This window comes from Telopea speciosissima, chromosome 3 (genome assembly GCF_018873765.1).
Source record: "Telopea speciosissima isolate NSW1024214 ecotype Mountain lineage chromosome 3, Tspe_v1, whole genome shotgun sequence".
NCBI lineage: Eukaryota > Viridiplantae > Streptophyta > Magnoliopsida > Proteales > Proteaceae > Telopea > Telopea speciosissima.
This window is the reverse complement of record NC_057918.1, coordinates 30667275-30680235: the sequence shown is the minus strand read 5'-3', so window position 1 is coordinate 30680235 and position 12961 is coordinate 30667275. Positions and strand designations below refer to the sequence as shown.

At 37.9% G+C, this 12961-nt stretch overlaps 1 protein-coding gene across 4 annotated transcripts in view; it reads left to right on the top strand.

Moving 5' to 3' along the window:
• Nucleotides 1-12961, top strand: part of LOC122654759 (probable galacturonosyltransferase 7) — a 31666-nt gene that overhangs the window by 7755 nt on the left and 10950 nt on the right. For all 4 annotated transcript variants that reach the window (XM_043848998.1, XM_043848997.1, XM_043848995.1 and 1 more), the window contains 3 exons: nucleotides 6074-6155; nucleotides 6261-6310; nucleotides 6489-6793. In XM_043848998.1, coding sequence (XP_043704933.1) covers nucleotides 6074-6155; nucleotides 6261-6310; nucleotides 6489-6793 — 437 coding nt within the window. The remainder of the gene's footprint in view (nucleotides 1-6073; nucleotides 6156-6260; nucleotides 6311-6488; nucleotides 6794-12961) is intronic.

The window sequence follows — 12961 nt, the reverse complement described above, 5'->3', positions numbered from 1 at the left end:
CCTTTCTTCTGGTATTTTATTCTTCTTCTTCTTTCTTATTCTACTACTGGTGTTCGGGTATATGTTTCTTTCCCTGTTTGCTGCCTATCTTACTGGACTGTACCAAAAACAGGTTCGTTGGTTCCTCTATCCCTGATCGCTTAATATTCTGGGTATATGGTCTCCATCTGTAGGCGTATTTACCCTTTAGGTTTCATTTTCAAAGAAGATCCCTGCTCTGAGAACCGAAACCTGCAACTTTGACTGGCTCAAGTTACAGCCCAGATCTGGTTTCAGGTCTTTCCTGCTCCTCTTCTGCTAGTTTATCCAACCGATTAATTGTGCATTTGAGAGGCCATGGAGTATGGTTGCTACCCTCTGAATTTTAGAATGGAACACCTTCAGACGAGAAAGATCTCAACAAAACATTGAAGCCCTGTTTTCCGCCTGGTTCTGTTAACCCAAAGTTGAAGACGATCAAGTTTTCCTTTTGTCCCATGATTCTTGTTGCTTTAAATTTTTTTACCCCACTTTCCCATATTACCCCTCCTTTCTCCTTTTATCCCCTTTTATCCCCTTTTATCCCTATTTTACAATCCCTTCCAAAATTATCCCTCTCACTTCATACTTGACTTATTCCCTTTTGTTCCTTTTTCTTTGATTTAGACTCCCAAAATTTACCAGCTTGCTATTGGATCTTATATTTAAGTTAACTAACACTTGGGTGGGCCCGCAAGCAATTACTAGCCCTATTATAAACATTGACTGCATATAATTTAGCAACTGGAAATGTAAATATGCAATTAAAACAATCAAACATACGTTAGGTTAGGAAATACAAGTATACAACACTCACCACTAAAAAATTAAACCTATTTTTTTTCATAAATTTGCTGCAGGAAAATCATATTTTTAAACCAGAAAATTCAATAAATAATTTAACTACCTAAAAAATAATCTGCCTCTGTGAAGTTGTAGATTGGGCCTTCTATCTAACATATAAAAAATCGAAAAAACTACTATGACTATGTATTAGATCTTCCAAAATTAGATTTAGGGAAAAAACCATTACCTTTAAGCTCCAATCACGCAAATCAAAGCTGTAAAAGGGTTGAATGAGTAGAAGAATGGAAAAAAAATGGGCAGAAATCAAGTGATTTAGCCAAAAAACTAAAAGTTTTCGCAAAATCTCGAGGAGCAGTGTCAAAAACTGTAAAAAAAGGTCTCAGTCGAAACCTGTCAAAATATGATTGGTTTGGATCAAAAGCTGTGAGTTATATATATGGTTCTGGCATTTTCGAAACAGAGTCGAAACTTGGACAAAACCAGTATCGACCCTTGGTTTTGTTTCGGTTTGTGTCGAAACCAATACATCTTGATGTGGATCTGGGGTTCCGAAACCCGCCTTGGATCATTTTTGGGCCCACCCGAATAGTAGAACTCAGTCAACCCCCCAACTAATAGTAATTTCGTAATTTAATGCAACTCAACTAACTAGAGGAAAGGAACAATTAGTGGGTATTGTGTAAGAGGGAAATCTTGGAAGCAAAATAAAAATAAGGACATTAGTGAAAAAGATATAAAGGAAAGTGCAATTTCTATAGTAGAAGACTAAAGACAATTATGTCAAAGAGGAGGGTTACGTTAGGTTGTCTTCATCATTGAATCATGATAGATACTAAATCAACAGCGGTTACCCAACTTTAGGAAGCTCCTTGCGATAGACCCAATACTTAATCGATCCTCTAAATCTCAGGCATATATTTTTAACTTAAGAGTGATTGGAACCAATCGATCAACATCCCGATCCCCATCTCCAGAAGAAGTCTTTAATTGCTGAACCTGAGTAGGGCGGAAGTTGCAGAACCGGATTTGGTTTCAAGCTGATTTGTCACAACAGGAGAAGACCTAAGACCTGAAACTGGAGGGCCAAGGTTGATTATGGTGAGGCTCTCTGTGCCCAAAATGTGAAAGGAGCAGAGGGAAGGTGAGGGAGATCGATGAACTCTCTCTCAGCCCTTAGGTTTCAGTAGTAGCAGGGTTTAGGTAGAATGGAGAATATCAGGGAAAGAAAAAGGAGAGAATTGATGGGGAAGGGAAGAGAAGCACGCACTATACTATTGGCGCCGATATTCGGTAACAATCCACTAATTTCAATTCATTACAATCCAACTGAGAATTGTTGCTTACATACTATTATATAGAAGCAAATAAAGAAGTCCTAACCCTATACTAAAACTGTAATCTAAACTTGGTTCTAACTCTAAAACTGAAATAAAATTGGACTCATATTCTACTTGCTTTTAACGAATCTAAAAAGATAAACACAAAAGAAAAAAAACAATTACATATATTAATCCTAATTAATCCAATGTTTATCTACATCAACTCTCCCGGTCTTAAAAGAACTTGACTTTGTTGAGTTAGGTCGTGCTCCCAAGATATCCTTGTAAACCGCTCGTCGATGAGGTGGCACATATCTCGAGGTAGATGACGGGAACGTAACTCCAAGAGGAGAGAGAGTAGGCTGATGTACCACTAGAGGAGACTGTCACCGACGAGGCATATCTGATAAGGTGTGTGGTGTCATCAAGTGCGTTATGCCTCCTTGCTTTACCTTGATGGTATTTCGTACACCATCATAGAGAATACCAACATATTACCAAGGCCATCCTAAAAGAATGTCGCAGTGCGCCAACAGGGTGACACAGGGTACTGTAATGGCCCAAACTATGTAGATGTACTCAAGCTACTGTAGTGGCCTCTTCTTGAGTTGTAGGTCCAAATCCTCGCACATGACCTTGAAAAGTTGCTTCTGTGCTCGAATAAAATCAGTAGAGATAAATTGGTTTTTGCCCCAGTATCAACGACTGAACATTTGTAGAATCATCATCATGCAAAAGAATACCCTTCTATCTGAAGATTTGAGCTTTATCAACTAGTCTGTTTGAGAATGATGTAAGACTAGCGGACTGAGCTTCAACTTCATCATCATCAGGGTCAACAGCTTGCTTAAGAGGAAGACCATCATTTATTTCCACATCCTCTTTGTTCATATTGGCCAAGAACTGCTCCAACTCAACCATAGTCAGGGGGTAGGTATGTTTAGGACATTTACTGGCGAAGTGACTTTTCTTGCCACAATTACGACATACAATGCTGTTGCAGTTAAGATTGTCCAATTAGGCCAATTGTGCCTCAGAAGACTTTATTTTGGCCCATGGTTGGGTTCTGTAGGCCTTAGGCTTCTTATTTTTGGGTTTATTGACCTAGCCGAACTTACCAGTTCATAGTAGATCCTAGTTATTGGCTTCTAGTTGGATCCCTTCCAATCTAGATCTACATTAAATGCTCTTCAACCAATCATTGCCTCTGATAACTTCCGGCTTCCGTTCTTCTACTTTGTGGGATTCATGCTTTTTTCCTTCAATCCGGGGTGGAATCCTATAAATTAAAGGAGTTTTAAGCATATTCTTCAAATAACTGTACTTCTCTTTAGCTGTCTTGGCATAAGCTACTGCCACATCAACAGACTTGAAATCAGTGTTAGTCAACTCTAGTCAAATCTCAGTACTTAGCATGCTGATATACCTCATAACCCATTGCTTGTCTGTCTCCTGAAGTTGGCACCTCGAAGATGATTTGTAGAATTCTATCGTGTAGGTATCCACATTCTTATTGTCTTGTTTAAAAAATGAGCAATTTGTGAAATAGTACCTTCATAATTAGAAGGAATGAACTTCTCGTTCAAAATCTGCTTCATGACCTCCCAATTAGTAACAGGTCCAAGTCGCCTGATAAGCCTTGAATGTAGTACGCCATCCCATCATGAACATGCATACCCAATAAACTTTGTGAGGATGTGTTCACATTTTTCTTGCCCGGAAAGGATTTATAAGCAAAAATCTTTTCAACCTTGGTATTTAATCAAGAAATTCCTCTGGCCCCCTTTTCACTATTGAACTCTGAAACCTTAGCATTAATGCCATAGTCGCTGTCGGAAAATTTTCGTGTGACGTGCTGGGGTATAGCTAGATCAGGTTACTGCCTCTGAGGTGTATCTTCGATCTGTAAGGTATGAATTGAGGAGCTGGCATAGATGGTCCTACTTTATCTTGCTTTCTGGCTCTCTTCATAAAGGCAAGAATCTTAGTAAGAGCGCTTTGAGTTTTTCCCATGAACTTATCAAGCTTGGCCTTAGTATTTTGTTGATTCTTAGCCAGTTCCAGATATAACTTGTGCAACTTGGGGTTGGTGATGTGACCTATCATGGTTAGTATCTGCCAGAAATTTGTCTATGATACCAATTGATGCGGACCCGGGGTTCCGAAACCCGGCTTGGATCGCTTCTAGGCCCACTCGAATAATAGAACTCAACCAACCCCACAACTAATGGCAATTTCATAATTTAATGCAACTCATTTAACAAGAGAAAAGGAACGATTTGTGGGTATTGCATAAGAGGGCAAACTTGGAAGCAAAATAAAAATAAGGACATTAGTGAAAAAGAGATAAAGGAAAGGGCAATTTTGGTAGTACAAGAATAAAGGCAATTATGTCAAAGAGGAGGGTGACGTTAGGTTGTCTTCATCTTTGAATCATGATAGATACGAAATCAGCAGCGGGGTAACCCAACTTTAGGAAGCTCCTTGCGATAGACCCAATACTTAATCGATCCTCTAAATCTCAGGCATATATTGTTAACTTAATGGCAATTGGAACCAATCGATCAACACCCAGGATCCCCATCTCTAGAAGAAGTCATTAATTGCTGAACCTGAGTAGGGCAGAAGTAGTAGAAACAGATTTGGTTTCAAGTCGATTTCTCAGCATAGGTGTCCAGGCGCCTTGGTTGACTTGGTCGCCTTGTTGATGCCGCCTTGATTTTGGAGCCCCCCCTCTCCAACGCCCTGGGTCGCCTAGACGTTGTGACAACTATGTTTCTCAAAACAGGAGAAGACCTAAGACCTGAAACTTGAGGCCTAAGGTTGATTATTGTGAGACTATCTATGCCAAAAATATGAAAAGGAACAGAAGGAAGGTGAGGGAGATCGATGAACTCTCTCTCAACCCTTAGGTTTCGATAGTAGCAGGGTTTAGGTAGAACAGAGAATAACAGGGAAGGAAAAAGGAGTAGAGAAAATCGACGGGGATGGGAAGAGAAGCACAAACTGCACTCTTGGCTCTGATATACAGCAACAATCCACTAATTTCAATTCATTCCAATCCAACTGAGAGCCGTTGCTTGCATACTGTTATATAGAAGCAAATAAAGAAGTCCTAATCCTATCCTAAAACTGAAATCTAAACTTGACTCTTAACTCTAAAACTGAAATAAAGTTGGACTCACACTTTACTTGCTATTAACGACTTTAATAATTAAAAGACAAAAGAGAGAAAAAAAAAACAAATTAGATACATTAATCCTAATTAATCCAACGTCTATCTGCATCACGTCTCGGTTGAAACTTGAAGTTCTGACCGAAACTTAAAACCATGGTCATGGTTAACAATTGCCAACACTACGCAGTGTATAAATGGACTCCTCTTTTGGTAACAGTAACATAAATGGCTCTTGATATTAATTCTGCTGTTAATGTGATTGAACTGTAGAATTAATTTCCTGTCCCACCAATGCCCTTTTTGTCTTTTGAGGTATGCTTTTCCCAGTGGGAGCATGACTATCTACCAATCATGGTTGATGTAGGCTTCTACATCTTTAATTAGTTACTCATGCTTTATTGCATTCCTCTTTTGTTTTGGTTGCTGATAGTGGGAATAGGGCCCACCCCTTGGTGCGATGATAAAAAGCTTAGGATGCCAGCTTGAAGACGTGTTTGAGTCTTTAAGAGCGGCCACTTTGTGTAAAAAGTGCCAAAGGTTAGGACTGTTTCCAATCCACCCCTCCTAGGACCCTGCAAAATTGGGACTTGCACTGGGTTATGGCCCTTTGTTGGCTGATAGTGAGAGACTCTCTTTCTGTTTGTGTGAACATGGTGAGAAATGGTATACACGAATCTATGTTTCTTGGTTGAACTAGAATATTCAATTCTTTCTTCCTCTCCTTTTGGTGATGTGGTTTATTCTTTTTCAGGACATTGGAAATCACATCAAGGAAGCTGAGGATGAAACCAATAGCAGGGGTTCCACACAAGTCACTGCAATTGGAAAGAATGGTGGGCTTGAAAATATTTTCTTAAAACATTTCCTGATAGTTTTTAATATTTTAGCCTGTTAAAAGATGTCAACTTAAACTGTACAATGCTTTATATCAAATACAGGTTTGCCTGCATCTCCAGAGATTGTGCTGAAACAACCTCCTGACGCAAAAGTAAGTGTTTTTTGATTGCTTTGGCTTTTCAAAACGACAAAGAATTCCACCCCCCCCCCCACACACACACAAAAAAGTGCTTTGCCAAAAGGCATCATGTTGCAGCTTAAATTGAGTCCATGTGTGGTTCCTCTATGGTGGGCAACTTACAGAACTGCTTCTCTGAAACAATTGACAGAACAGGAAGTTTGATGGTTCAGTTGAAGCCACTGAGTATGTGAAAGGGGTTATAGCTGCTGAAAGTGAAAAATCATGTCAACAGGAATTTGGAAGCTACTGCATTTGGTCTCAAGAGCATAAGCAAGAAATGAATGATTCTGTTGTGAAGAAAATGAAGGACCAGCTTTTTGTTGCAAGAGCTTACTATCCTAGTGTTGCAAAACTTCCAGCTCATGACACGCTATCACGTGGGTTGAAAGAAAACATTCAAGAGTTTGAGCATGTTCTTAGTGAAACCACTACAGATGCAGATCTTCCACCTTAGTAAGTGAGGGGTGATATTTGCATGATTGCCTTATTTTGCCTAGAATAATTTAAAATTGTTTTTGCATATTTTAGGGTGCTTAATGCTTATTAATACCTTCTATAGTGTGATCAGTGTAGCATTTATGTGCTAATTGTTAACATGTGCTTGTATTGGTCTATTTATGTATGTGCATACACATGCATGTGTGCGCACACTCTAACAAATCAAACCGATATGATACCGTATTATCTTTGTAATGTTTTTAGCTAGGTTGGAAATCTTTCTTCAATACCTCAGTTAATTGGCCTTTGTTTTGCGAACATATATATGGTTCTGATGATGTGTAGCATTGTTGAACATAATATTCTACAACTCAAGCACTACAAGTTTTAACCTAATTCCATGTTTGAGGGGCTTGGCTAAAGTTTTATGCCAGCTGACAACCTAATACTAGAGATGGTCTCTTTCATATTTGGATGGTTTCAGTATATGTGGTGAGACCCCAATCCATTCTAGAATAGCAGAACATGATGAAAGAACTGAATTAGCCCGAGTCTAAGAATGATTGCAGGAACTGCATTTAAATTGAATATGAGACGCATAGGAAGATTCTATGATTAGGGGTTTGACGAGCGAAAATAGAATGAAGAAGAAGATGAGAGAATGAAGGATTTGAGTGAATTGGTTGTTACATTCAACCTTAACGATTTATTTTTATATGATGAAATACAATGATTGTAATATCCGTCTATAGCTATAAAAGGCAATTGAGGACAGCCAATAATTGATAAGGGGACAAAGGGAAAACAATAATTGAGTGAGATATAATGATATGCTGATTCTCCATGCAGATTAAAGCTGCCCCTCCAAGGTTTAGAATCCAGATTAAAGCTGTCCTTACAAGTTTTAATCCAGCCTTTATATACTCCCCAGCTAGTGCACTGTCTTCAATGAATTGTGATGGGTGTTCCGTGGGAATTCCAGGCCCTTTGTTGCTGATGTTATTAGATGATGTGGTGAGGATTATCAAATCTTTTTTCAGGGCCAGTTGGTGACGGAAATTGGGTGAGAACTGAGCTTTTGGCATTGACGACTGGTATGGAGTGCCACATTTGTTTGGCATGAGCAATTTTATAGAGGAAGGGGACCTAGCGACAATTATTGAATAGATGCTATGCCAACTGCACTAGGCTTTGGAAGTTTGCTCATCTTATTAGGTGTAGATGCCACTTAGCCTCTTTAGGGAATATGATGCAGTTAAGATTGTCCAATTAGGCCAATCGGGCCGTGGAAGACATTATTTTAGCCCATGGTTGGGTTCTATGGACCTTGGGCTTCTTATTTTTGGTTTAGTGATGTAATGAGCCTTTTTTATAAGCCCATATTTGGGGTCTTAATTCTGTTCATGTGATTAAGTATATAGATAAGATTGTGTCAGTCTTATGTGTTGTTGAGTAAGTTACTTTAGTACAAACTTTTTAGTTATCACATGTCTTATTGTAAGTCAGTAGTTTTACAGTTTAAGTTGACATCTTTTAACAAGCTCTAAGAATGTCGTCTGAGGTGATTTGGCCATGTGCAACGGAGGCCAGGGGATGTCCCAGTAAGGAGGAGTGACCTGATTCCGATTGAGGGAGCTAAAAGAACTAGGGGCAAGACTAAAATGACCATAGGTGAGGTTGTGAAGAATGACATGCAGAGTCTAGGACTTGTGCTGAGTATGACCTCAGATAGAGCCTATTGGAGGGCAAGGATCCACATTGTTGACACCAGGTCGCTGAGATTTTCCTGATTTTCTGGGCTTGCCTCTTTCCTCGTACTCTCATTTTTCATTTTTCCATTTATCACTTTTCTTATATCATTTCTTCATTCCTCTTACTTACACTTTGTGAGGACCTCTGTTTTCCCTACTTTGTTTTGTAAGGATCCATGTAGCCGACCCCATTTAGTTGGGATATGGCTGAGTTGTTGTTTGTTGTAGTCTTTTAAGCTAGTATTTGATTAGTTCAAGTTAGGTTTTTTTAGATTTTATAGTTAAGTATTGTATGTCTTATTGTTAGTCAATAGTTTATGTTGTTTAGAGTCTTCTATAGCTAGTATTTGATCAGTTCCATTTAGTTTTTGTTTCGGTAACTTGAAGGGATAGTTGTTTATTTGGTTTATGTTACGTGCTGATTGTGATACATGAGACCATGCATGTAATTAAGCGGGAGTCCTAGGAAGATAGGAGATGTTGTGGAGTCATGGGTTCGGTTAATAGGAGTTGCGTTGTATGCGTGGGGTAGTGGATAGGTAGTTCTTTTATTTGAATAGTTATTGTAACCGTATGTAATACTTTAATTAGGTAGCAACATAATGGATAGAGGAGATTTGGATAGAATTGGGTTCCTACAAATTCTCTCTTTAGAAAGAAGGTCATGGCTTCTTCCGTAAAGCCAAAAGGTGAGGCTTCCTCCATAAAGCCGAGTTATCCTATTTCCTATATTATCTCATCTTTTTTTCACCCTATTTTCTCTCATCTCTCTTCCGTGTGCGTAACAGTTTAAGAGTCCTTAAGTCAGTTTATATGGTCTTTATAAATAGAGTTGTAATCCTACATGCATTTATGGAATTTTAGTATGGAAAATTAGTTTGATTTAGTTAATATTGAGGTTGTTGTCTCTCTCTCTTCCCCACTACTTCTCCCTTCTCCTCATCTTTGGGATTCATTTCTTTCCTATCCTTGCGACTCCATTGCTAGCAGTCTCTTTCCTTCTATCTTAAAAGAAAACCTACCACCAGCAGATCCTCAAGATCAATCTGCATTAGAATACCTCATTAGTTTGGTGAATGACATAGTGCACGATTTAGCTGAACAAAGGTTTGTGCAGCCTAGACTTTTTAGTGGGGATTTTTTTTTTTAATTTCGACTAGCATCTCGTCTCAGCCTGGCCGAAATTTCGGTGAAATTTTGGCAAGATTTCGAACTATGGTGTGCACCCTCCACCTAGGATCCTCTTCTCACAAATAATGACACTCTGTCTTCTGCTTGTCATTACTCATTACTAATGAGTCTGCTATGACTCCATGCAATATCGCCTCCTTAACCATTATGCGACCTTCTTACACTGTTGTATAAAAAATGCAGACATTATTAATCTTCCTACATCAATTAACACTTTTTTATTTCTTATTTTATCCTTAAGTCTCATTTTTCCAAATAAAACTATTTTTAAAAATTTTAAATAATAATTTCGTAATTAACAAGAATATAGCATAGAACAACACTTTAATGATCACTATCAATTCAAAACACATCAACAATAATTTCATAAATTTTCATGAATTATGAAACCAAAACAGAATATTTTCCCTTCTTTTTTTATTTTCTTAATTTTAGATTACTTCTTTGAAATCCAAAATTTTTAAAAAAGTTCAAGCCAACTCCGTGAAGTTGTAGATCGGCCAACAGTATCTAACATATATAAATTGATTTTCAATCAATATATGTGAAATTCAAGCCGCTTCCATAAAGTTGTAGACCACAAAGCCTCAACCAGTAAAAGATTGAAGGATTTTGGCAGAAAAATCCTGATATCTAGCAATTCCATAACTTTCGGTCGAAATAGGCGAAATTCTTGAAATTTGAATGAAATGGGTTGGAACCTCAATTGTATAAGTGAGGATTGTAGCATTTCAGCGAAATGACTGTAATGTTTTCGGCGAAATGTCCAAAACGATACAACATTTCGGTCGTTTTGCTGAAACATTGCATTTCTTGTAGTTTGCATTACGTTTCATTTCGACTCATGTTGAAACCAAAATGTTTTGCCGAAATTTTGACCATACCAAGGACCAATGCTTATTTGGATGCCCCTTTAATATTCTTGAATATCTTCTATGCTGTTGTGTTGACCACTCAAAGGTTCTCTTGTTAAGCATCATGTGATTAGCCCCTTTAATATTCTTGAATGCCTTTTTGTTAAGAATCGAAATTTTCAACTTTCAAAACTAGCTTTCCAACAAGTCCAAGATTGCTTAAATTTGATTTATATTGAAGGAGTTATGTATCGGTCAAACTTAATTTGGTGTGTGCGAATTCTGTCAAAATCGCTCTGAATGAAAATATTATTTTGGACATCAAAACAAATGAATATTTTACCTCACTTTTGTTTTTTAGCAATGTTTTACCATATTAAGATTTATGGAATTTTTGGATTTGAGAAAAACCCCAGCATTAGAAAGTTGAAAATTGCACCTACCGCTGAAAATTCAATTTTTGTTCTTGAACTGGGGGGTTGACTTTTTTTCCTTTTGGAATTTTATTTTTTAACTATTTTTATTGGATTCAAATAGGGGGGTATTTGCTTATTTATGAATAATATCTTAAGTAAATTTAAATGTCTGTCCTGGTTTCTGGCATAAATAAGTGTCTGTATACCAAGGTTTGCATAGATAGGTGTTTGTATGCCAAGATTTCCCACCGAGACAGCGAGATCTCGAGATCTCGAGATCTGGCACTCATATAAAAGAGTTTGGGTTGAGATTCTTGAGATCTTGCTCGAGCTGTTGCACTTTTTCAACTCGTATGCCATCTCTTCTCGACCCTGGGAAAAAACGAGATCTCGCGAGTTTTAGTTCTATGGGCAACACATTGATGACTATGGCTTAGAACATGAGGAAGACTGAATGATATCATCAACCAGTCACATCATCCATCTTGTATTTTGAAGGCAGTTCTCTCCTCATCCTGATTTCTCAGTTCAATTTGCCTGATATCCTCTTTTCAAGTCAATGTTGGAGAACAACCCTGATCCATCTAGCATATCATCCAACTGTGGAATTGGAACTCAATATTTTAACATCATAATGGTCATTTAAAACTTTCAGCAATCTTTCTGGAAGATCACCTGAATCCACTCTATTAAATCAGTCAAATCCCAAACAAGAGCTTGTTTTCATCATCAGTTGTCACCCAAACAAGAGATCATCTTCATCATCAGTTGTCACCCAAACAAGAGCTCGTCTTCATCATCACTCCCCCCTTTACTACCTCTCTCTCTCTCTCTCTGGTTTATCAACAGATCTCTCTTTCCCCAACTTCTTCTACAAATGCCTCTCCTACAACAATGTATTAAATTTCGCCGAAATTTCTCAATATTTATTTGTTTCTTAGGCTGTCGAAATGAAACAGTGACGTCAAGATTTCAACTGCAATTTCAGTGTTTCTTTTGTGTCGTTTCACTGATATTTTGGGCAAAACTGTTCAGATCTCTTATTATACATCCCATATTTCACAAGAATTGGGTCAAAATTTCAACCCATTTCATCGACACCGCCTTATTTCGACTTAGAACCTTGGAAAACCCAATTTTGGTGCTTTCTTGGTCAGTTTGGGCAGTTTAGCTCTTCATCGTTATTACCCTCTGCCTCTAGGTATGAGGGTCAGTAACACACTGGGTCAGATTTTCTAGACATCTTCTTGTTCCAGCCCCCGACCATACATGCCGGTGAGGGTTCCACAACCACCATAAATGCAAGTGCCGATTTTAATTCCAGTTCCACATGCACCATCCAATAGCAGTGGCTCTCGATCGAGCTCCTCATGATTCAGAGATCTATACCTTAGGTTATGGTACCTCTAGTATGGTAATGATTCCATTTAAAAGGCTGCTATGGAGGACTTCGAGAATTTCTTTTGCCATACTATGACATGACCAACTTTTGTGATACAGTTAAAGGATAACTTGATTCGACTGCAACAACAATATTCTAGGGTTTTGATCCGTGCCAGAACTCCTTTTGGTACTAGGACTCTAGGATGGGCATTAGGGTGATTTGTTGCTTGTATTGTTGACTCTGCTATATTTGACTCTATGGGCTCCATTTGTTTTGGCGTAAAATTTTACCTGGAAAATTTTCCACGGCAAATTTTACTTCGTAAATGCAAAATTTTACATGTTGAAAAGTTTTCTCATGTTTGTTTCCATAAAAAAATAAACATTGCAACACTTTCCAACATTTAAAATTTTACATTTAAATTTTTTTTGAAATGAAAATTTTCAAGTAAAATTGTACGCCGAAATAAACGGAGCCAAGTAACAAACCATGTATGATCCATGATTTATGATATGGTTTATAATTTGCTGTCTATGCATTCTTAATGCATATTTAAGTTGTTTTACTTGAATTATATGTGTGCTAGT